Consider the following 25072-nt stretch of genomic DNA (forward strand, 5'->3'; position numbering starts at 1 on the left):
AAGAGGCTGGTTACTTGGTTTCAACTTGATAGTGCTGTGTAGGTTTTAGTGATAATAGGTGAGATATGTGAATAACCGAAACTGTAACTGCTGGGAAAGTGCAGTGAAGTGCTTTGTTGTTCTGACTCAAAGAGCATACCAGAAGTCTGTACTTAATAGGATATCTGCTGTGTTGGAAAAGACTCTTGTTTTAGGTTTGGACGCATGAGAAGTCTTACGGTACACAGTAAGTAAACCTGTTATGTAAGAAAAGTCAAGAAAATAGAAAACTAATTTGCTATCAAGTATTTAATTATTTAAATATTTCAGTGACAGAGAGAAAAACAGTTAAATAAAATGATTTTTGATGCATTCTTTTGGTGTCCTTCGTGCTTTATGTTAACCTGAAACTTGTGTGGGTACAAGACTGCCTCTGTTAATGGCTAAACTGCTGTTCACTTCAGCCAGAGCAAAAAGTGGCTCTTGGAACTTGACCTTGCTTACTCTTGCTAGGATGTTTGACATTGAATGTCATTAGTTAGTTTACTCCAAATCTGAGAAATGACTGCATCTCAATCACCTGAGTTGCATTCACTTGCATACTGGTTTAGCTGATCCCTGAGATACTAGTGCCCTTTCTGTGATGTTTCTGAGGCTTTATTAAAGTGTAGTAGAGAATAGCATCTTGTCTGCATAATCATATCCAGTCATTGAAGTGCTTAGGTTTCTGCAGATGGTTGTAGTGGGTTGACCCTGGCCTGGGTGCCTGGCAGCCACGAAAGCTCTGTCTTTCCCCTCTGCAACTGGACAGAAGCGAGAAAATGCAATGAAGAGTTCACATGTAAGGTAAGGTAAGGACGGGGAGAGATCACTCACCAAATACTGTCATAGGCCAAACAGACTTGAATTGGGAATATTGACTGAATTTATTACTAAAAGAACCAGAATAATGAGAAGTAAAATAAATGCTAAGAGCACCTTTTCACACCACTCCATCCTACTCAAGCTCTACCTTTCCCCTCTCAGTGGCACAGAGACAGTGAATGGCAGTTACAGTCAGTTCATCACATTGTTTCTGCTGCTGCTCAGGGAAAGGAGTTCTTCCCCTGCTCTAGCCTGGGGTCTCCTCCATGGGAGACAGTTCTCCATGAACTTCTTCAGTGTGAGTTCATCCCATAAGCAACAGTTCTGCATGAACTGCTCCGGTGTGGGTCTCTTTCCACAAGGTGCCATCCTTCAGGCGCAGCTTGCTCCAGTGTGGGTCCCCCACAGGGTCACAACTCCTACCAGACCCTGCTCCAGCCCAGGCCTCCCACGGGTTCACAGCCTCGTCTCAGGCATCTACCTGCTCTGGCCTGGCTCTCCTGCAGGGGCTGCAGGTGGATCCCTGCATCTTCTGGGATCTCCATGAGCATCAGGGCCACAGCTGCCTCACCATGGTCTCACCACGGGCTGCAGAGGAACCTGAGCTCTGGTGTCTGGAGCACCTCCTGTCTCTCCTTCAGCAACCTTGGTGTCAGCAGGGCTGTTTCTGTCACATATTATTATTGTAAACAGGGCAACCCAAACATGTGGGAATGATTGGCATCTGATTCCATTGGTTCAGAATGCTGAAGAGTTGCTTTATTAAACTATGTTATATTACATTATACTATACTATATTAAAGAGATACTATACTATACAAAAGATACATACTAAAGAAAAACTCATGGCTGTCTCCAGACAGTCAGGACACAGCTTCGAGTGATTGGTTAATTAATATGAACAACCACCACCAGAATCCAATTACCAAACCCTTCAGGTAAACAGTCTTCCTAACACATTGTACATGTGCAAAAACAACAGGAGCAAAGACCAGAGATAAGAATTGCTTTCTCTTTCTCTGAGGTTCCTTACTGTGATTCCCAGGAAATATCCTTGGGAAGTTGTGCCTGCCTGCTCTCTATGAAGTGAGCTGCGGCTACATATTGTCGCTCTGCTCTTCTCTGGCTGCAATTACACCTGCTAAATAACTTTTTTTTTCCTTCTTAAATCTGTTACCACAGAGCTGTTCGCATAATTTCATTGGCCCAGCCTTGTTGAGCAACAGGTCCGTCTTGGAGTCACCTGGCATTGGATTTGCCAGACATGGAAAAAGCTTCTAGCAGCTTCTTCCAGTAGCCACCTTCTAGCTCCCTTGCTACTGAAACTTGGCCATGCCAACCCAAACAATGGTATTTTAAAATTACTTTAACAGTGCTTAATTAAAAGGGCTCACACTGCTGAGGTTAGCAGTAGCTGTGGGGTAATGTACATGGGCTATGTTGACTGCTGTATCTGTATATTATATAAATGTTGACATGAGGATTGAATTTTAAAATGTGAAAAGTCCCATGTTTTTGTTTGCGTAGACATCTAGAGGTCCTGAACAGTTCCAGGCAAGGACATCTCACACTGTCTTTTGGTGCTTCAGGCCCAATGTCATGCCAAGGACACAGCTTTAAACAGGACAGGGAGAGCTATTTCAGAGGTGAGCAATCTTAGCATAGTTGGCATAAACTGAGATAAAGTGTTGTGGTTGGCTGAGAAGTGAGCTTCTCCATGCTTGGAGCACCCCCTGGCTGTGTTGGCTCAACTCTTTCTCTGGACACAGAGAAATTCAAGGCAGAATTGATCCAGGTTGCAACTAGCTTCATGCAGTTTCTTCAGCATGTTAAATTGCTCAACTCCATGAATGCTTCTTTCTGGCAGCACGGTGCAATGGCTTGGAAGCAGGATGAATAGATGGGAGCTTTCTCTCAGGCTGACTCCAGCAACAAAAAGACTTCCTATAAGCTTAGCCTGATTGTAAACCTGCATGGCTGTTAGTATCCCGTTTTGCAAATCCATTGGAAAACTGAATAGGAGTATATTTTTGCACACTGCTACAATGGGGATGGGCTATTTATATCTTGGCAACCCTAACCCTAGCTCAGTTGGTTAGATCATGGTGCTAATAACACCAAGGTTGTGGGTTTGATCCCTGTATGGGCTGTTCACTTAAGAGTTGACATGATGATCATTGTGTGTCCCTTCTAGTAAGACTCTTATTCCAGTGATTCTGTAATATCAAGGAGGATACTTGTGCTTAATGTTAAGCCAGACTCAGAAATACAGATTTAATTTGATCAGAATTAAGTGTTGCTGTTTCTGAAGCACACAGATCCTCTTATGAACCAGGGAATGCCTGACAGCATTTACACATCCCTATTCATTAGACGTTCATAGTGTGTCTAGCAGAAGTAGGTAGCCACAGATGGTCTCTCAGGGTGTGTTAAGCAGGTGAGTTTCCATCTCTGACTTTAAGATGTGAGTGTCCTTATCCTGATTCATTTCCTTACATACTGGCGGTGTTCAGAAAAATTAAAACTTTTTATAGACAGAAGGCATGAACTCAAAGGTTGTGGCAAAAAAAATTGCACTCAGCTTTGAGTAGGTACGTTCTGGTTTATAATGTCCTTCTCCTAAAAGAAAATTTACAACAGGCTTCTCTGAGGTGGAGAGGAGCCTTCAGAAACAGCAATATATGAGAAGAAGTGAGTAAATAGAGGCAGTTTCTCCTTTCGTTAGAGCCTCAGTGTTTAAAGCACATGCTCTAGAAGCAAAATTCCTTAATTTTCCTGACTAAATCTGTTCTCTTTCTGTCTTCTTTTGTTTAATTTTTCAGTTTCTGTTAGATTTGGAGATATATTCCTATGGTGTATTTATTTTTGCTGCATCTGTCCTCCTCCTTACAGTTCTGAAGCTAATTTCTGTAATTGTAAAATATGGACTCAAGCTCAGTATCAGCAATTACAAAATCTGCTTGCACAAATGTCAGAGTTGGTCACAGAATTTTCATGAAGTTAATTTATGCATTTCAATGAAACAGTTGATACCCTTTGATAATAGGAGTATAAGATTGTGGCCAGCCAAGAATTCAAGAGAAACAGTAGTTAAAACCACTTCTTGCTTAGGTGCTTGATTAAGTAAGTGTTAAGAAACATGACAACAATTTTGAAAGAAAGTTTTTTTACCAATGAAAAATATGGACTGTTGATTACCTATAGGGAAAAAGTGGGAATGATTAGTAATGTGGAAAAATAAAAGAAAAATAGCTTTGAGGCTTTTGTCATGTAGGTGGACAAAACTGGAATTTGTTTGACAGTTTCTGTGTGCACATAGACATCTACATAATAAAAAATTAGCTATGTTGACATAAAGTGAAATAAGTGACCTGTTATTTTAAATTTGGAGAATGGAGTAGATTAATTATTGTTGCCAGGTAATGAATTTCTCCATTCTAGTATGGATGGATTGTGCTCCAGTAGATATTCTCCATAGCCTGTGGCTGATTCTCAAGTTGCATATTCTTTAGTGTCGTTACTAGCATTGTTTCTGTCCTCAGCTTTCAAGGGTTTTCTACTGCTGTCACTGAGTGGAATTTCTTTTCCCCTGCATCTTTTGGATTCCTTATGATTGACACTGAAAACTTGGTTATGTCTTTTGTAATATAATTTAGGAGCCAATAGTTACTATAACATGACCCTTTCCCCTCACTATCTTGCTTGCTTCAGCCTCCATAAATTGTGTGGGAGTCTGCTGCCCATTGTCCGTGTTTCCTTCTTTTAAAGTTGTGGCGGTCTAACAGAGAGAGTTGTGGCTCATTCAGCATGCAGGGTAGCCTTGTTGGCACCTTCCTGTTGTCAGTGTATGGTCTTCTGCAAACAAGTCCTTTATGCTGTGGAGAGCACAGGCCTGATTTAGTTGTAAACAACATATCCCTTGGTATTTTATCACTGTTAGCTGTGTCCTTGGCTAACAGTACAGGCCATTCTGTTTATCATTGTTCTGTTTTGGGGGTTTTTGTGTTTGCACACAGAAATTTGCATCCCTGCTTCGTTTACACCAATATTAATATTATTATGTATATCTGCAGTTGTCTCTGGACTCAGATTTTACTAGTATATCTATGGATTTTATCCACTTATGTCCTCTTTTATTATTTGTCAGGTCACGGGTTAGAAAAAAGAATGATCTGTTTTAATGTCTGTTTTCAGTGAAAAATTATGTATGCTATGTTGAGGGTATTTTAAAGCTTTATACTACCTTTTTACTGGTAAATTTTTGCTCACCTATTTTTGTGTGTGTACATGTACACAGCCTTTATCTACACATGCAAAAAAAAAGTCAGATAGTGATGGTGATGACTTTTTTTGTGTATTTAAAAACTATTCAGATACATAGCTGTCAGAACTCAGAATGTCCCACAGACATTCTCGGATGTTCCAGACGCAGGTCAAAAGCATCTGAGACCCTGGCATGCAGCCAGAGACCACTGTGGCTTTGAATCTGACCCATGGAACAGTTTACCAACTTTGCAGGAAGAACAAGAAGTCACAAAAGTTTAGGTATTGTAGTAGAAGTAGTCACGAAGTGAAGGGTAGGATTTTTGAGTGCTGTACAGGGGGGTTTTAAGCCTTGTACGCAGGGGTCCAAGTTTTGTACGTGGGGGTCAGGGGTTCTAAGATGGAGGGATTTGGGTGTGCCCTGTCCTCCTTCTTTCTCCTTCCTAGCCTCCATGTCTTTGGTGACGTTGGCACTCACAGATTGGTCTAGAGTAGAAAGTCACCATTCAATATAGATAGTAGGCATTGGGGAAAAAGTATAAACATGTAGTATGTAATATATGATATAAAAGATGGCACCAGCCCCCTGGGAGGGCAGTGTGCCTTTGTCTGACCTGCTGAACGGACCACAGCAGTTCAGGGAGAAGAATCTTTTAGATAACCAATAATAACCTAAAGAACAGACAGCAGAAGACTACTGAGTCTTTCTTCGAAGGCACGGGTTGGAAGAGGGACTTTTCCATCTTTCGGGGTCATCCCAATCCGGGGGTGAAACCCCACACATAGCAAAATTCTGAAAATAACCTGCTTACCTGGAGAAATGGTGCTCAGAAAATGAGGTGATCGTGCTTTAAAGCTTAATGGTGTAACATTGCATTAATCTGCTGTTGCACTGTGACTGCTGTGGTGTCCAACTAATGTAAAGTGACTCAGTACCATGTTTCTCCACAGTGGGCTGGGTGTGCTGTGCCCTACTGGAGTTTGTTTCAGCTTCTTAGACAAGGAGAGGATAGGTTCAAGAATGAAAATTAATCTTATGTAGTTCTTTATAAAATGGTGATCAAACTTAAGCAACAGCAAAAAGCAAAACAAAATCAGCCTCTAGCGTCAAGCTATGGTTCCGTAGGCATGCTGCAGAATTTCAGGATGGGAGAGTCACATGATTCTTGGTGGAAGCAAAGAAAATCAAATATCTGGATGCCCTCAAGCTTTGCCTAAAGTAAAAAAAAAAAAAAAAAAATTATGCAGTAGGGTAGTTTAAAATATTTTTATATATGCAAAAAATTATTCTATAGTGCATGAGGTTCAACCTGGTTTCAGGGCCAGATCTCATGGCTAATGGGTTACTGGTGATGGGAAAGCAGGTGCCAAGGTGCTAAAATAGCTGAATCTCTACAAACAAATAGCAGTAAACGTGTCATCAGCTCACTGCTAAAACTTGATTAGTCAACCTGAGAAAATGAATTACAAAAGAGTAATGGAATGGCAGCATGAAAAATTTGCTGTCCTAATGTTCTTGATTGTCCCATGTGACAGTCTCAGCCCTTAACAGCCTCTTCTGCTTACAGTCTTTTTCACTGAACTGCTCACTCTGTGTCTGGGTTCTGCCCTTATATCCTGCTTTACCTGTTGAAGCAGCAGTTGGTGGTGTTTGCAGTGTTTCTTTGTACACTGAAGTAGCTTAGAGCAGGAATGTACAGAAAATGCTTTGGGGAATTTAATGGCTGGAAATGTGAGATGCTGAGGCAAGGGAGTTTGATGTCTGAGCATCAGAGTGGGGTCTAGGGGTAACTTAGTGTGTTAGTGCAATAGTTGTGTGATTAATAGTTGTCTGGCATTGGCAAATGTGATCGATGTATATAAGCATTTCTAAATCGGCATTGGCTATGTCTTCTTGTTTGTGAACAGAAGTTGCATTCTCAGTGAGTAGAATTACTTATCTTTTACTTTGTTCCAGTAAAGTCTCAAAACTGTATCACATACACAAAAAGAACAAATGACCATATAACCACCTGTTTTATTTTGCTGCCTGAGAAAGTTCTTACGCATTGAGAAAACTGGCAGAAGAACGTCATGTGGGTAATCACTGCTAGTCAGCACAGCTTGAATTTCTAATACTGAGCCTTGAAAACCTGACATACTGAGGTAGCTTCTTGTTCATTGTTTTTTTCCCTTCAGTGTCATTAATTTCAGGAAGTTCAGTTTTCTTCAGTTAAGGAATGTCTGAAATTAAAAAAAAAAAAAGTTAGTCACAAAAGGGATTGCAATGTCCTAATGAATTGCATGATCTAGGCTGCTGTATGCTGTATTGATGAATTGATTTTATTTTGGCACTGATGCTACAAAGTTTTGAATAATTTCTTAATCTACAGAGGGAGCTTCCTGAGGCTGTGCAGTTCCTAGTGTACGCACACTTACTTAGGGTCTGTAGGACTGGAGTCTTGGTGGAGATCTGAGTGGAGAACATGATGGGTTGATGAACCTGTGCTGTGCTTAGAGTTGTAATGAGAGGTTGTTTTTTGTTTGGGTTTTTTTCTTTTTTTTCTTATTTTTTCTTTTTTGTTTCTTTGTTTTGTTTGTGTGCTTGTTTTTGATGGAGTTAAGTGGGTTTTGATGGGTTAAAGGTGAGGTATTGACTACAAATAAATGTTTGCTTTTACCTTAAGAAAAGAAGCAGGTTTCATTGTCCAGAAAACTCAGGTTTTTCTGGACAATAACGTTTTTTTCCTCTGGTGCCAGTAGTATCACCTGTATTCTAAATATTTGCCCTCAGAAGAAAAGAGGCAGTTGCTGAACATGAGGGATCTGCCTGCCTTGCATCTTCAGATAGGCATTCTGCCATTAAAGATTTTCCCCTTGAAATTTTCAATATTATTGCCATTCCATTATGTAAAGTATATGCTGACTTTCTACAGATGTCATGAATAACAATCATGAAATCCCAGTGAACCACTTCTGTTTTGTCTCAGAGGAGGAGGGAAGTATTTTTTCCCCTAACTCTTTCCTATGAAATACAGACTTGAACATTTTTTATTACTGTCAGTATTCTAAACCTGTACTGTTGCTTATCATAAAGGACATTAGTGTATTTGTTACCTACACTTATGTGTCCATAGACAGACTTGAAAGCTTTAAAGCAGACAGATGTCAGCATGGCAGCAGGGCCTCTGTTGGCCATAGCTGGGAGTATATCTGCTCTATAGTTAGGTTGTACTGGCTGTGTCTTTTATATTTTGTGAACGTAATGTTTGTGGCTATGGTCATTCTTGCCCCTACCACCATTTCTGTCTCTGTCTAAAACTTCTGGATCCTGCTAATTTCCTTCCACCCTACTATCTGCTGCCTCCCTTCCCCCGGGGAGTTACAGGTCATGCTAACTGTCTTTCGGAGTTTTGTTGACTGAAGGCAGTCCTTTGCATGCTCTGGTTTGCTGGAGGTTTTCCACTTGCCTTTTCAGCCTTTGTGTTAAGTTGAGTGCCTTCCTTGCAGGCATGTCCTTTGGATAGAGCAGTGGAGAGCTGGGGCAGAGGTCCTGACACAGGTTCAGGCTTGCAGAATTCACTCTGTCATTGTAGTTTTCATATGGGGATAGGCATGCTGAGAACCTGGTTGCCAAACCCTTTGTGTATGGGAGGATGGGTGATGGCTCCTGGGAGTAAGTTGAGGGGCAGGCAACTCATGCAGTTTTTGCAGAGGGGTTGATGGCTCACTGAAAGATCGGAGCTTGCAGAAACTGAGTAGGTTACTTCAGCCAAAAGCATGGGTGGCAGCAAGGTGGGTGGCTTCTGTGGCAGTCTGAAAAGGAAAGTGGAGGTTAAATGGCAGCAGGACAGAGCTCTTCTTTTGTAGGTTTGGAGAAGGAAAATATTGCATTGGCATGGTACCATTCTGTTCCATAAGGGCAAATAAAAGAGCTCTGCCTCTCTGTCGTCTTTAACGAGTCTTTGCTCACTGAGTCAAGGCAGCAGCCAACCTGGCATTAGCACACATTCCTTCCATCTATTTGCTCTTCTCTGCCATTTCTGTCCTCTTGTTTTTTCTCCCAGATATTGTAAAGTTTCCACTTCTCTGTCACATTTTTCCCTAGCAAGCCAGTCAAGCTTAGACCTGTGAGGCTTAATGAGGTGTGTTGCAGCAGATCTCACAGGCATGTGGAAAGGTCAGAAAGGGTGCTGGGGATAAGTGGATCTGCATTATTGTTGTGATTGCCTGAAAAGGGAGCAGATAACTGCCACAGGGAGCAAGTGAGTCTAAAAGGCTGACACAGAGAGTTTCTTTATATTCATGGTGTGTTGACTGCCACAGTGCAAAAGGCAGTGTAATTGCATATAATCACATTTTCTCAAATCCCAGTGGCTTCACTCATGAATGTTTAGTGTGGTCGTGCCCCTGAGCAGTGAATGCAAGCATGGTATTTGAGACAAACATGCTATTGCAGGTGCTCCTGACACAGGGCTGAGTGTGCTGCTGTAAATAAGCAAGTTCCTGCTGTTCTAGCCTGAATAGAAAAGCTCTCTTGTGCCTTTGTAAAAGTTGTGCAGGGAATATGGACATTGGAAATGCTTTTTCCCCTCTGCTGTGTGGTACTACTTCACCATCAGGTGACTGGACACATACCACACTTCAACACAGTATGTGATGGAAATAGGATTAAATCAGCCATGTTTATATTCATGTGTAGGTATGGTGTGGAAACCCAGAGCACCAGGAATATTTATCTGTCTGCTCTGGGGTGTCCTGATATCCAGAGGAGCACTGACTTTGACCCTCGTTCATGGAGAAAGTTTCCTAGACTTCAAGATAGACTAGAATCCACAAAAGTGTGAAATAGATTATGGAGAATAGTGTAGGTGTATCACTTGGTGAGAAATTTAAGTTTTGGGATTTTTAGTATGTTGTGGATGGAAGCAAGATGGAGGGCACAGGGTGTCGTCCTGGGTTTCTCCTTCATGCTTCTTCTTGCTCCTTCTTCATGGGTTTGGTTGGCATTTTGTAACTGGGCAGAAAAGGCTGCATTGTGCGCTTTTTGGGATCAGTTATTGGGTTAAAAGGAAAAATAATCTAGGTGTCAGTTCTTAACTGGGTAGTTTAATCTTAAAAGACCTTGTAGCAAGAGATTATTAGCCATTTTGTTAGCCTTCTAATGAAAAGCTGCCGAACTCACAGTAGTGAGACTATTTTACTGATAAGAAATAATAAACACTTGAGTCTGAACATGAACTACCATCTCAAGTGGCTTCAATCCAGACCCAGAGAAACCGGCAGCTGGTACTGTCACAGTATGGCCTTCAGACCCAGCCTCAGCTCTTCTGTGGTTTTTCTTAGTATCATTGAAATGCTGCTGAAAATTAGCTTTTATAGATCATTGTCATATTTTGTGAATGCTTTTCTCCTAGATTCTGCTAGGAGAAATGTAAAATGTTTCCATTTGCATTTAAAAATATGGCTGTTTTTATGGTTGACATGCCTGTCAGAAGTACCAAGAATATACTCACATATATCTAAATCAAGAAAGATTTTAGGTTCTTGCTCTGTAAATCAGAACTTTGCTAGCTTTTTTTTTAAAGTCAAATTTTACCAGTAAGCCATACCAGCAAATGTGACTTGGTGGGGTGGAGGCATGGACTGGCAATATTGTCATTTTCAAGAGCCTTTTGCTTTGCTTCTTATGGAGTAGAAACACTAAGCAGGTGATAGCACTGGGCTGCAGGTGTAATAATCCTGGTTGACTGGTTGTAGTCATAATTTTCCTTTAGTGACCTAGGTGATTGCATAGATGATGTTCATGAAATTTGCAGCAGACAACAAGCTGGGGAGAATGTAAGTATGTTGAAGAACAGTATGGGGTTTCAAAATCATTCTGACAACCTGGAAAAAATATACCAAGCAAAATAGAAATTCTACTACTGCAGAAAATTCTGCAGATGTGCAAGATCGTTTAATAGGAGTTAGTTTTCAGAAGTGATCTGTGAGGTTAAGATACCACAGTTGCTGTTGGAGGGCAGTGCATATCTTGTGCTGGAAAGCTGATATTTTGAGCTGCAAAGCATGCAGCAGTATTCTATCCCACACAGAACTTATAAGACCTTTTATTGGAGTGCTGTGTATTGAGGTCAGTCAGCTGGAAACAGATGACAACTCTCAGCTGCTTGGAAAATTTGACCTAGTATATGGAAAAATATATGGGGTTATTTATTTTAGAGAAGAGAAGGCTGAGGGATGTTCCCTGTGTGTGGAACATCTGCCATGAGTAGGAGGTAAAAGTGTTTTCTGTGTTATTGGGGTATACAGTAAGATGTAATGTGTTTAAATTGGATCAAGGGCATTAATCTCAGACATGGTTGAAGCAGTATCTAAACAATGTAGCAGAGGAATGTGTACATGGGAGTGTTGTGAAATTGCTATCAGTTTTTAAGAAAGATGAGACAAACACCTGACTGGAGCAATAGGAGCATCATAGGTATAATGGACCTCTCTTGGGGAAGAATATATGACCACCTGACTTTTATAGCACTCTTTATAAATGGTCATTATGTCTGTGGGATTATTTGCTCAAACTTTCTGCTGAAACTTGATTCCATACATTAAGTATTTGCTTTGATGGAAGAAAATACTGTGTCATAATGGACAACATTATTCATTTGTACTTGTCTGTGATGACAGAATTCTTTGTGGAAATGTGTATAGCATAAGACAGATTAAAAAAAAAAAAAGATGCAAGCTTCAAACTTTTTGAGGGCTTTTTTTTTTTTTTTTTTCTTTTTTTTTTCTTTTTTTTTTTTTTGTGAAAGACTGATGGTTCTATTTCAGCTCCTCATCTCCTCTTAGGGCACTTGCCTACTTGTTTGTTTAATCACAAAGAGAACCAGAAGGTGAAACTAAAAAAAAAATAAAAAATTGAAGCACACATGGGGTAGCCTTACACAATTGTTGGGAAGCCTCTTCCGCAGGCATATATGTATTCATGTGCATGATAAGTTCTTAACAAGGAATCAGTTATCAACCAGCCAAAACAGAGCTTGGTAACTTTGTAGGTATGTATTGGTTGTTGATGGAGGGGGGTAAGGTTTTGGGAGAATCCAGCTGCAGGCTGAACTGTGGAATCATGAATTTTTGCTTTAACTTTTAGATATTCAGGTACCATCATGATCTTAAAAAACAGTTCAATAGATGTTTTTTATGTCTTTGAGGTGTTTTATGTTTTCATTCTTTTTACGAAAAAAATACATATGGGAAAGTTAAATGGCATCAGTTAGCGCTGAAATGTAGCTTAAATGAAGACCAGATTAACAAATGCTCATTAAGAGCCTGGGTTTGGGTTATCCCTGTGTAACAAGGGTCGTGTCTTTAAAAAGAGCAACTGTTTAAACCTTGTGAAATGTAGAACTCTTCAAAAAGCAGATCTATTTTTGCCACTAATTTTTAATGCTTTTTTTTCATGAAAGGCAGAGCAGACTGAGATCATAATTATTATTAACATGTAATTTCTCAAGTTTTTTACAGTTTTAATAGTAGTTTAATGTCTATTGATAAGAGACTTTATTGGTTGAGCTATTTTTATTGCTCTCTAATTTTTGTTTTACTTTTTTTATTCTTACAGTATAAGAGTGAAATAGGTAGGAGATTGTCCAAATCTGAAGTAGCTGCTCTGGGAGTTTTCCATAAAAAAAAATGGCAAAGGGCATACTGTGCCATTGGATTGATTTTGTAGGGGATGTTATTTTTGAGTTTGCACAGGCAGGTGTGAAAATGTTGCTGCGTAGTCAAGGGAGATGGGGTTGGTGGAATATGAGGAAGGCTGCCTTAAGAGATTGCTAACATCTCTTAACACCTCTTGCTGGTGTCATCTATAGTAACAGTTGAGATGATATTTAGACGGAAAATAGGGAGCTTTTTCTCTCATTCTTTGGCCACATACCTTCATTATTTTTATATGTTTTCTGAGCTCTCAAAGTTGCAGGACCAGTCAGTATGAGTCCTGCTTTATCTAAAATGCATCTGTTCTAGACACAAGGAGGCTGTCTTCGCTGTAGGGAAAGTTTGAGAAGTACCTATTGAAACTCACTGTGGAGGAATGGAAGTGGGTGAGGTTGCAGACAGATTTTGCCAAATCTTGTCTGGTGGGTGTTTGATTCCTTTTGTTTGCCATGTTTTAGGATCAGTGGTTTTAGTTAAGATGTTCAATGTGGCAACCAGTTGCTGGGTTAACTTAACAGCAGTTCAGTTATTTCTAATGTTTAATTAACATTGCTAATAAACACATTCTTTGGAATCCATTCTGTTTTTTAGCAATACAGACAATACCATAACGCTATCAGCAGAATACACAACTAATTTATAAAAAGTTTTTAAAATATATTTGAGTTTAATAGAATGCTTTCTAGAACTGTAATTTTAAAACAAGTCCCTTGCAGAATCATATAAGTTAGAGCTCTAAATAGACTGTCATGTTTTGCAAGACCACCTAGTTTTTTACTGTATACTTTAGTGACACATTAATAAAATGTGTTATTATAAATTTCTTACTGATATCAGATTTATGGATATGCCTTTAAATGTCAATAGGTCCATGATGTTAACAGGACTTAGGGCTGTAAGGAGTTGTCTAGTATGTCTTTCTGCTGTGGCATACCAAACAGTCATGCCTGTGCCCTGGGAGCTCATAGTGCTCTGTGCTGGCATGTATTGAACACAGGGATATGCAGGTTCTACCAAAATCTACCCACTGCTCTGCAGTGACAAGGAATTTATTTCAGTATGCCTTGCTGAGCCCATTGTGCAAACTGGGATTTTTTTGGGTGCTGGTGAATGCAGAAACCTTCTGTCATTGGCATCCACTTCCTCCCTTCCCCAGGAAAAAACCGACAGGACAGCCCACCTCCTCCTCCTTATGTAAGCTGACCAAGATGAAGTATTCCTTGCAATTACAAATTGGGCAATTATTGTGAGTTTGAGCATATGAGTGAGGCATACCAGACAGGGATTGAAGGAAAATGATTGCATTCTCCATCTGGTATGGCTTCCTTAGCTGTGACCTATCTCAAATACTAATGGGAAAAGTAGGAAGTAGCCAAACAATCCTGAATAATCTGGCCAGTTAGATCAATATGAAAAATACTTTCTGGTGCTTTTGGGCAGATAGCTAAAGCATGAGGTTTGCTTTATACACATTGTGTTGGTCAGTCTCTTGACTTCAGGCAGAGGTAACAAATGGGAAGATTCATATTTCAGACTTTTTTTGTCTGCAGTTATAATATGCCCAGACATGCTGTGTTGAAAGACGGTAAAAAGAGATTGTGTGTGTGTGTTTTTCACACCTTTTCCTCTTGTGCTGTGTTTTGCATCTCATTGATGCCAAGAAGCAGTGTTGCACTTAACTGCAGTATTGCACTCAACACAGGATGCAGACATCAGTCCTGCTAGAATTTTTTTGTAAACTGTGGTGCTAACAGTGAAGCAGCTGTGTTTGCTGGAAATGCATGAATGTGTGAATTGGTGTAGTAAACAGATTAGATGACAGAAATTCAGATTAAATAATCTGTTGTTTAAGAACTATGACAGAAAGGTCATTATTCTTTTAGAGAATTACCCTACTAACCCTAGAATACCTTTGGAAAGCATTAGCCAAGAGGCCTGCGGAACCAAAGGATGCATTGACTTTGTTAATTATATTAGTGTAATTGTTGTTAAATGTTACAGAATAATGAAAGCCAGTGGCACCTGCATTGTTAATGGTGTTATTGTGTTAGCATTATTTAAGGGGAAAAAACAAGAATAGTCAAGATCTGCAGAAGAGAGGGACTTTGAAAGCATACAACATTAATAAATGTGCTATGGAAGTAACGTCTCTTTCTGGTTTGTGTTTCAAGGAGATAAACATTTCTCTGTGCTTTTCTGGTTTTGCTTGGTTTTAACCAGGTGTCTGAGATTACTAAACCAGAGAGACCTCAGTAAAGACATAAATTAATAATTTGAGCCATGTTTTCCTGCATCTTGTTTTCTAAATTTGCTCTTGAACTAGCTAAGAGGAGACCAGGGTTTGCATTTGCAAAGGAATACAATACTTACAGCCGTTCAGTGCTGTGAGTGACTTTTTGTTTGGAATTCTTTCCACATGAGACATTTTCTTTACAGAAGTTGTGTCAGTATAATCAACATCTGCCAGTATTTTCAGGTTAATCTACATTTAGCTTTTGTTGTAACAATAATCTTTCTTGCTAACTTTCGCTTCCTTCATCAACTCTGTGTTGGTGAGATGAAGTCTAAGCAGTGCAAAATTAAGAGCAAACAGATGCTTTGGTCAAGCTTGAAGTAAGCTTTCACTTGCAAGGCTTCATCTAATTTAATTGCTGCAGTTTTTTGCCCCTAGGTGCATGAAGCAGATCCTGTTTATTCGTGCAAAATCTGTAAAACTGAAACAGTGAGAAAAAACTGATCTTGTACTTTGGATTCATCTCTTTTTTTCAGTAAATCACGATTTTCTAAACTTCTGTCTGGATCAGGCAAAATGTATTGAAAAAGAGTTTTCGAAGTCAGACTAGAGCTCAATCTCAGTTTAGAATAATTAACCATTGATGTTATGTGAGGTGCTTGTGTGAGTCACCTCAGCAAGGATTTACCATGGTCACAAACTAGCCCTTGGATGCAATTGTTTATGTTTAAGTGCCTACATGCCACTGCCAGTCCCATTCAGTTTCCTTTTAGACAACACAACCTGCTGGTTTTGTCATCCTGCGAGTAAAACGCATAAATGCTCAACTGTTGTGTTTCATGAAGTAGTGTTTAGTAGTGACAGACTATTTCTTTGCATGTGGAGGAAAAAACAAACAAAACAAGTGCCTTTGTTGTGAACTTCTGTTCACTTCAGCAGTAAAATTTGCCTTGTGGAAGTAGTGTGTAAAATTTGTATTGCAGTCTTGATGGAAGCAAACCTTCATCTCCAGAGTTAGGCCTTTTTCCTAGTTTGTTTACAGAAATAATTCCAGTGCCATCCTGATTCACTGGAGTTGGCTGTCCTCCTCGAGGTGTTCATGCTGTCTCCTACTATTTGTGCCTTCAACAAAAAGTTTACAGTTTTATAGAACAACAAATAATGCTTTGGTGCAAGCTACTTGTGCATGTGCTTACACAGCTAACAGAATGAAGCACCAAACTAAAGGGTAGTATCCACAAAGTTAAGCCCTTTGAATATCCTTTAAGGCTTAACTAAAACTGTAACAAGTCTGTACACAATCACAGTTTACCTGTCAAAATTTTCTTTCTCCATCAGAAACAGAACTTTCCAGCAACTGAAGTATTATGTACAAAAGATATTTTTATCGAAGGATTTTTAAGGGAGCAGATCTTGGTTTGAGAGGTGCTGGGCAATGGGAATAGGGAGCTGCCTGTTCCTGGCAGCTAGGAGAGAGCCAGGAACCTGTGGCTGTAGTACCCCATACTCTGCTGCTCTCTTGTTGAATTTCTGTTCTTAAGTGATTGTCTCCAAACTCAGTAGTGAAAAAGCATGGCAGCTTCACCAGATAGTTTCAGTGTCAGAGTTGTTTGAGTATTAGACAGTTGATTCTTGTACTGTATTTTTCAAGTTTTGGAATATCTTCAAAAATTGATGTTTTGCTTGTGTTCTGAGTAAAATTTTAAAAACCTATCTGAATGTGCTGTTCAGAGCTGGGCACCTAACTGACCTTTGTGTCCTGGCAAATCTGTGCACTCACCCATTGGGGTTAGTGAGATGGTATTTAACTCCTTTGATTTCATTCTTTTTCTTTCTTTTGGGAGGTAGAAGAATTTACAAATTCCTTTCAAAAATTGCTTACAGGGTGCTTGCTGGGACCTCAGGTTAACCTTCACAATCCAGGTGTCTGTTCTGTTTTAAAAATTCAAATGCATAGCTCTGTGTATTCTTTAGGTTTGTTTCCATTGTCTTTAAATGAAGGTTCCAGATAATATATAACATAAATTTTAAATACCTTCCAGTACAAATATGTAGGAGATATAAGAGATGTAATTGATAATTTAATTATTCTTTTTTCCTGTGTGGTTGAAAAAAACAATCAAGTTTACCAAATCCAATTCAGCAGCTTCCCTAACTAGAAGATTTCCCTCTGTCTCTAAAACCTAATACCTGTGAACTCGCTAATATCTTCCAAAATTAAGCCAAGGACACAAAAAGCATCAGCTTCATCTGGCCCTGTCTTTTGACTAGTCTGTAGTAGTTGTCCATCCACAGAGTGGGTCTAGAGCTCTAGCAAAAATAAAATCATGTGCTTGACTTTATTATGTTGTGTACAGGAAAAGTAGGTGGGTGAGATAAAATAGTCTAGCTCTAAAATTACTAAAAATAAGTACTTGCATTTAGCTTTTCTTCTCTTTTGTAGAGCATTGAAAAAAATGCTACTCCTTATGGAACAATTCACAGTATATAGTTCTTAAAACTGTAATCTGAGAATAAGAGAGAGTACCTAAAAAAGGAATATAATTAAATTTTAACCAAAATCCCACATAGCAGCACTGATCTTAAACTGTCTATATGAAGTGTGGGGTAGTGGTTTAAGTGATGCTACCTTTAATACTGAAATTAATAGACTTTTCTACAATTTCTAGGTTTGGCTTTCACCTTTTATATAAACTATAGATGATATCCCTTTAAAACTCAGGTGCAGATGTGACAGAACCAAAAGATGACTTCCCTTTTGTATTAACCTTTGTGTTACAAGAATATATTTGTTCTGAAAAGCCTTGGCAATTTCTCCATTAAAGAACAGGCTGCTTTTCATTCAGCAGTTTGCTATTCTATTACTGCAGAAACTGTCTATTTACCACGGAAGGGTATAATGTGACTTAAAGAAGATGGCTCAATCCTGTTTGGTAGGATCGGAGGGGGTGGTGAACACTGGACATTTGCTGAGAGAAACTGTGTGAAGCATAGCATCTGTTTTCTGCGGAGGGCTGGCGTAGCGAGGGGCACCACTGCATCCTCCGAGGTGCAACGCGTGTGCCTGTGTGTGTGTGTGTGTATGTGTGTGTGTGTGTGTGTGTGTCGGCGCAGTGGCTGCTGCTGCGGAATTCCGGGGATGAATTACTTGGTGTGCACAACTGAAGGTGTCATTCGCTCCACTAAAGCAGCGCGGCATGCGCTGCCACTAACCTGAGAGAGGCAGCCTGCGGCTCTTCATGACAGCTAGAGGTGGAAGGACCCCAACTTGCGGTCCTCCCCCCACCCCCAACAGATCCTTAGTCCATTCCTTTATAGTGGTTCATTTGGCTCTCTGTCATCGCCAGAATGCTGCCCGTGAATGTGTGTCATGGTTACAATAGAGTGTGGTAACACATAACAGCAATGAAAGCCCAGCGGGAAAGGCTACAAATTCCAGGGCTGACCTTGGAGTAAGTATTGTCTGTCTTTAATATTTTAATGGTTTTTGCATGATGCCAGCTTTTGTGTAGTCAGGAGCTTTTAACATACATTTTTGCTGACAGCCTGGGAGCACTGCAGCTCCAAGTTGAAGGAGCATGTTTTCAAGGCATTGCAGTTGGTTTCAGCAAATGTGTGAGCCTGCAGCCAGGATATTGCAGTGTGTTTGGAAAGAAAGCATTTCTGCATATTTGAAGTTAACTGAATCTCAGTGCATGAAGCATCCTGTCAGCTTGTAGGAGAAGAATCTGTCAGTAGGCCATGGTGTCTGTATTTCTCTTCAGCTCTCCGTTGCTGTTTGTTTATCCCGGTGCTGCCTTTTAGAAAGGCCTCTTTCTGTGCTGAATAATAGAAAGCACTGCAAGAGATTAAAGCATTATAAAAATACTGTTTGTGAAAATTCATCAGGAACAAGACATATTTTACATACGTAACTGCACTAATGACCTGTATTGACATTCTGGAGGAATCGTGATAATTTCTGCAGTAAGTATGTTTACCTAATTTAGCAGTGTGTTTACTTATACTTGCTTAAAACTGATTAACTAATTTGTGTGCTTTCAGCTATTTAGAGACTAGCTAAATGAACATGTGTAATTTTAATGTATAGTCTCAGTAAGTGTAGTCTTTTATTCATAAATGCCAGCATATATTTACCCCGGAAATGTTAGTCAAAGCCAAATATATATTCCTGTACATACATACTTGTAGTCTACACTGACATGTCAGACATGTATGTATGTATGTTACAGCCATGAGTACTTGCTAATTTTATCTAGCTGAATAGATAGCCTATGTCAGATCCTTTAGTATTCCCTGGGACTGCCCCATTCTTGCTGGATTAAAAAAAAACCAACAAAACCCTGAATGCTGCAGATGCCTGCAGTAAAGTTATTTAGCTATGAAAAGTATTGCCTCTGGCATCTGCAGTGTTTTAAAGGGAGGGCTATAGGTAAGTGTGCAGCATAACAAATAATTTTTTCTAATAATCACTTGAAGGTGACAGAGCACTTTATTCCAAGGAACAAATGTAGATGTCATCCTGGTTCCCCAGAACTACATTTGTGAAATGTCTGAGAAATTCTGGATTTCAGTCAGACATCTTCTGGTAAGAATAGTGTGTATTAGCTGTGGGCAGGCTAAGCTGTAGATATTTTTCTGAAAAAAAAGAGCATTACTAATTTCTCATGAGCTTTGGAGGAGGGGGTCTTATCAAAGATCTCATTAAAATGGTTTCCATGACTAATTGATAATTCTACTTCTTATGAGATGTGGCAATTGAAATATTTTTAAATCAATCTTCACTGAATTATGTAATCATCATGTGAGAGTAACATCACTAGCTGCAAAGGATGGAAAAGGGTTTGTGTTTTTAAATGTATGTTTGTATTTTTATAATATGAAGTAATTGTTTACTGCTTCCTCCTTTTTCACAGTAACCTAACATAATTCCACTTCTTTGCCATATTTTTAAAATATTCAATACTGATAACATTAATAGTTATATTTTAAATTCAGTATTGATCATTTTTTTTTGCTAAAATGTTGTCTGGATATATTTGCTTTTTCCATATATTTGAATTACTTTTATCATCACACTTGCTACTTTTTGAACTTGATTTACCTGTAGAGAAAAGAAAATACCATATTTTGGTTGCTGACACATAGTGATTTCCATAGAGTCATTTTCTCATGATTTGCCAGAGTTGAGTCGATGCAGACTTAAATCATGTCTCCCAAACTGTTAATTGCAATCATTTAAAGAAGAGCATATTTAGGGGGGAAAACATCCAATTTATTCCTCTCACCCTGAGTCTCATGAATTTTCTTTCTGTAAAGTTTAAATGTTGGGACTAGAATTATGTTGTCTCCCTGAGAAACAAGTACAGTCTGTCTGCTTTATATTCATTACTTGCAAAAAGCTCCTTGAAATAATATTAAATCCAAAATAAAGCATTCCAAATTTAGTAAGTGTGAGAAGTAGGGTTGTCATGCACTGTGATAATTTGTTTTAACAGGTTTTCTTAGGTCTTAAAAAAGCAAAGCTGAAGAGTAAGTTCTATAGAAGAACTGGATTGACACACCAGTATCATCGCTCAGTGGGAATTTTTAGATCCATAGTTACTAGCACATCTGATATTGGATGTCTGTGCCATTACTGAGACTTTGGTAGGTTACAGTAGTGAAAATGAGTAAGAGTAGCTGGCTACTAGCCAGTGTAGGACTTCTGCTTGCTGTGTGTGAGCCGTCCAGTAGAGGAAGGGCAGTGATATTTGCCATATAGTATTTCTAGGATTTGTTCACGGCAATGTGAATTAGGGATCCCGGTCTGGGCTTTGAAGTTAATATATTCTTCTTATTCAATGCCAGAGCTGTTTTTTCCCTCTCCTTTTAACCATTCTGGCTTTAGTAGATTTCTTGTCCCCAGTTGTTACTCCATAGCAGTCCCCTTGCTCTCTCTTTGCTGCAGCCCTGTGCTTTTGGCCAGTTGGTGCCAGTTCTCTTCTCCCTCCACCTGGACTATCTGTGGGTCAGTTCCAGCTTCCCCTCACTGCTTCTGATCCTGATGGAGGCTGGTGGTGGTCTGCATAGCCTGCCTCCGCATCTTACCTTGCAGTGCCCCCAGGAATCGCAGTGCAAGCACTGACTGTGCAGCACAGGATCGTTTCCCAGCCCAATCTACAGTCAGTCAGGGCCTGAACTGATGGGTGGACAAAAGGGGCACAACAAGGGACAAACTACCAGCTCTGCTGCAGCAGAGATGAAGAGATGGAGCAGATAAAGTGTAGAAATACAAAAGCAGTTTTTACAAGTCTGTACTGTACTGATCATACAGAAACAAGGATTCTTCCAGTGCGTGTTGTTGCAGGTCAGTGCAGTGCAACGCAACAGTGACTGCCCCAGTGGAACAGCTGAAAATCTGCCTTTTGATCCACACCTTTTCCTGCCTCTGCAGGACTGTATGGGCTGGCTGGTATGAACTTGGGTTCACTTTAGCCATTTTCAGAGTGATATATTGAGCTATTGGCTCTTAATGGATCTTGTCAGCTCAAAGGTACTGTTGTGCTAGCACAGGTAGTCTGCAGTTAAAAGCAAACTAGCTTGTACTCAGCTGCTGGTGCTCTTCTGTGTACCTCCCTCAGAGATTATGAAAGCACAGCGGGCAGCCAGAGGAATATACTGATACACAGTAGCCTTGTCAGAAATTACCTGCGCGCCCATCCTTGTCTCAGTGTGCATGTCACTGCCAAACTTTGTGCCTTCTCCAAGGCATCTCAAAAAGGAAAAAGTTGCAAAAATGTACAATGTTGAGATTGTACTCCTAATCTGTTCCAGAAGCAGTAGTACTCTTCCTGCTCAAGTGTTCAGAAAATACCTGGATCAGGTGTCCACCTTAAAAGATTTTGAAGGCAGCGTATTAATATCTGGCAAAGTGTTACAGATTTGAAAAAACGGACCTTAACTGTGCTTAGCATACTGGCCATCTGCATCTCCCTTGGGGACAGGATAGGAGTGCTAGCATCGGCTGGCTGCAAGGGTCTGGTACAAAGCAGAACAAATTTTTATGAAGATGAGCTGAAAAAGTTCCCCATAAGCCTCTGCCTTCGCTCAGTCTGCAGAGTGGTTTTTTGGACAGATAGCTAAAGCAAATTGCAGTGAGAGGCATACTATAAGCATGTTTTTTAAAAGAAGCTTTCTTGTGAGTCTTATGGGGAAGTGCGCATAAAAGAGCATCACTGAAATCTGGCAGTGGCTGGCTGTTTTTTTGAGAAACCTTTTGAATGGAGATGTACTTGAGGCAACTTCTTGAAGACACCTTTGTAGTCAAATGCTCAGGTAAGGATTTTATGGATGAATTGTTTATATCCATGTTTGATTGCCTAGAATAAGAACTTGGTGTTTGTGAGGAAACATTTTATAATGAAATTCAGGCTAACTGGAGCACTTCTAATTTTCAGTAAGTGTGCAAATTTTAGGCTCTCAAACTGGAAAATTTTATTATAATTTTCATATTGCTGGTGGGAGTTTATCATCAGTTCTAGTTTTCCTTTTGTTTTGCTAAATCTGATTTGCATATAAAAAATTTAAACCCCTGCCCCCCAAGATTCTTTAAGAGGGAAATAAACACCCAATTTGCATATTGTTTGGTTAGATGTCTTTAAAAAGTTACTCCCTCTTGAGACTTTGCACACAAGTACTGTTGCTGGAAGAAGTCTAAGGTGGTCAAGCATATGCATCAACACCAATTCTCATATTTATTTTTATTTAAATCAATTTCATCTTTAGTCAAAACCTGTGTGGCTACTGTCAATCACTTCATTCAGGAGGATGGTCATGTTTTGGTTCTAACCAAAACTCCTTTCATAACTCCTACACTAAAACATGCAACTCTTGCTAAACCTTCTGTTCACTAGAGATGACATTATTTTAACTTGCAGTCTCACCCCAAGGAGCCTGAGCCCAACCCCAACAAGCCCCTGCAGTCCATGCAGTCCTCTGTTCGCTTTTCATTTTTGGAGGTAAGCAAGTAAACTTCCATTGTTGATGTTTTCTTCTGCATCCAAAACCTAATGATTGAAACATATTGCAAAAGGAAAATTGAAAAATAAAATTAAGTATGTCTCTGCCAAAATACATTTTACTTGACCAGTTGTTGTTCTGCTGTTTTATGGAAAAAAAAACCCAGGATAATCTGTATTTTGAGACCTAGTACACAGAATCAAGATACTAATGTATAATTCTTTGTTGCTTTGACTGCTTAGGAGTGTGTCTGAAATTTTATAGTTTGCTTCCTGTAATCATACCTCAGATTGTATTCTGTTATGTGTGAAGATTAAGATGCATTCAGAAATGAGGGTGATTCATGAAACACATAGTTATTTTTTGCTTACGTGAGGGCTAGTAGTGTTCTTAATGAGTTGAGTGATTCAGAAGAACACGAAGTCATATTCAGTAATTGGTAGGACTGTTTTGTCTTCAGGACTAGGAGGATTTTAAGCTTCACTTCTATTTCAGTAAAGTTCTAGATAAGCCCTAACAGGCACATACAGTATCCTTTTCACCTTCTTCTTTCTTCCACTCCCTTGTTTGTTCATAAGAATGATTTTTTTTGGCACTTGTCAGAAAGGTAGTCATCTTAATGAGATCAGAAAATCATTAAGTGATAAAAAAACCTCTGTAATTCTTCCTGTTATGTAAAATTATAATAAATAATAATTGATGGAGGTTTCTGATACAGAAAACTTTTTTCCTTCCTTCTTTTCATTTTTGAGCAGGAAGCTGCTAGTCAGGGATCTCATTGGTGTTGGTCATTGAGGTTCTGCTCAAATGAGTTACTAATAAGTCATCAATACTTCATGGATTAAAAAAAAACAAAACCAAATAATTTTTAATTTTGGTCAGAGGTCTCACTTGTTACTGTGAGAATAAGAACTACCACTTTCTTAAATTAGATAATAAAGTATATTTGTGCTTTTTTTGGTATGACTTTGAACATAGTGTGGCAGAGGTGAGCATTGCTTGTGTGTGTTAACCTGCTTCAGTGTACTTTAAATTAATAGGTGAGAGCTCTTCTATCAAGGGTTCACGTGACACTGAAAAATGGAGCAATAACCTAAAGACTTGATACGTATTTCTGAAGATATATCGTAGCTTTTTATATATTCTGTTTTGTAGGGAAGACATGGTATGAGAATCCCTTATTTATGCAATTTGCAGTATGATTTAACACTTTTTTCCCTCAGTGAAAACACTTTCATAACGTTTGATAAATCATCAGCAAAATCATCAGCTGGTATAAAATGCTTGGTGAAATTAGCATTTTCTAATTGGGTCTTTATTTTATACAGTCAGAAAAATCACTTCCCTCTGTGGTGAACGATGTGCTCTTTTTCAGAATTTCAGTTTTGTGGAATAAAAAAGCTGTATACGAATTTTATATTTTCTATGAACTGGATGACTTGCTGAACAGCCTCTGCAGATGTGTGGATGGGCAAACTGTGTGATAGACAAAGCCCTCAGTGTTTTCAGAGCTCAGACCTTGTTTATCCCTCTGAGTGGCAGAGACTCCCAACAGTGCCAAGTTGGAGCTTTTCATCCTATGATGGAGGATGTTGGGAGCAGACTTTCAGATATTTTTTGAAGAAAGGTTGGAAATTATTGATAGTGCTTAATCTGAAGCCTCATCCCCTGGTATAGCTGGAAAATGTCTAAGTTCATAGGGGTTTTTCTTTGGTTCTTTTGTCCTGAAATTTATTTAAGGCTGCGAGAATGGTTGCTTTTTCCCTGGAGTGGAAATGTTTAAAGTCTGATTAAATCTGAAACAGAATGCTGTATTTATCTCTAGCTGGAGAGCTGCTGGTGTATTGAACATCAAATGATTCAGTTATTAGTTACTCTTAAGCTTGACCTAGCATAGTGGAAAGATGAAATGTGTTCGTTTTTAGGGTATATAAATAATTAGCATTTCCATTAGCTCAGGGTACTCTCGTATGTGGGAGGAGAGGAATTACTTCAGTGACACTACTTCTGCTGATACTCAGAAATGTTAACATG

General features: G+C 39.3%; 1 protein-coding gene across 8 annotated transcripts in view; it reads left to right on the top strand.

Moving 5' to 3' along the window:
* Positions 1–25072, top strand: part of MAST4 (microtubule associated serine/threonine kinase family member 4) — a 292655-nt gene that overhangs the window by 141977 nt on the left and 125606 nt on the right. Inside the window, exons 1-2 of one of the 8 annotated variants that reach the window (XM_038123728.1) lie at positions 9984–18489; positions 22957–23037. The exons of 5 other annotated variants lie outside the window; for them this stretch is intronic. In XM_038123728.1, the coding sequence (XP_037979656.1) occupies positions 18443–18489; positions 22957–23037 (128 nt within the window). In that variant the 5' untranslated portion in view covers positions 9984–18442. 2 more of the 8 variants (XM_038123732.1, XM_038123735.1) reach the window with 2 other exon arrangements.

The sequence above is a fragment of the Motacilla alba genome, chromosome Z (assembly GCF_015832195.1).
Source record: "Motacilla alba alba isolate MOTALB_02 chromosome Z, Motacilla_alba_V1.0_pri, whole genome shotgun sequence".
NCBI classification, from domain to species: Eukaryota; Metazoa; Chordata; class Aves; order Passeriformes; family Motacillidae; genus Motacilla; species Motacilla alba.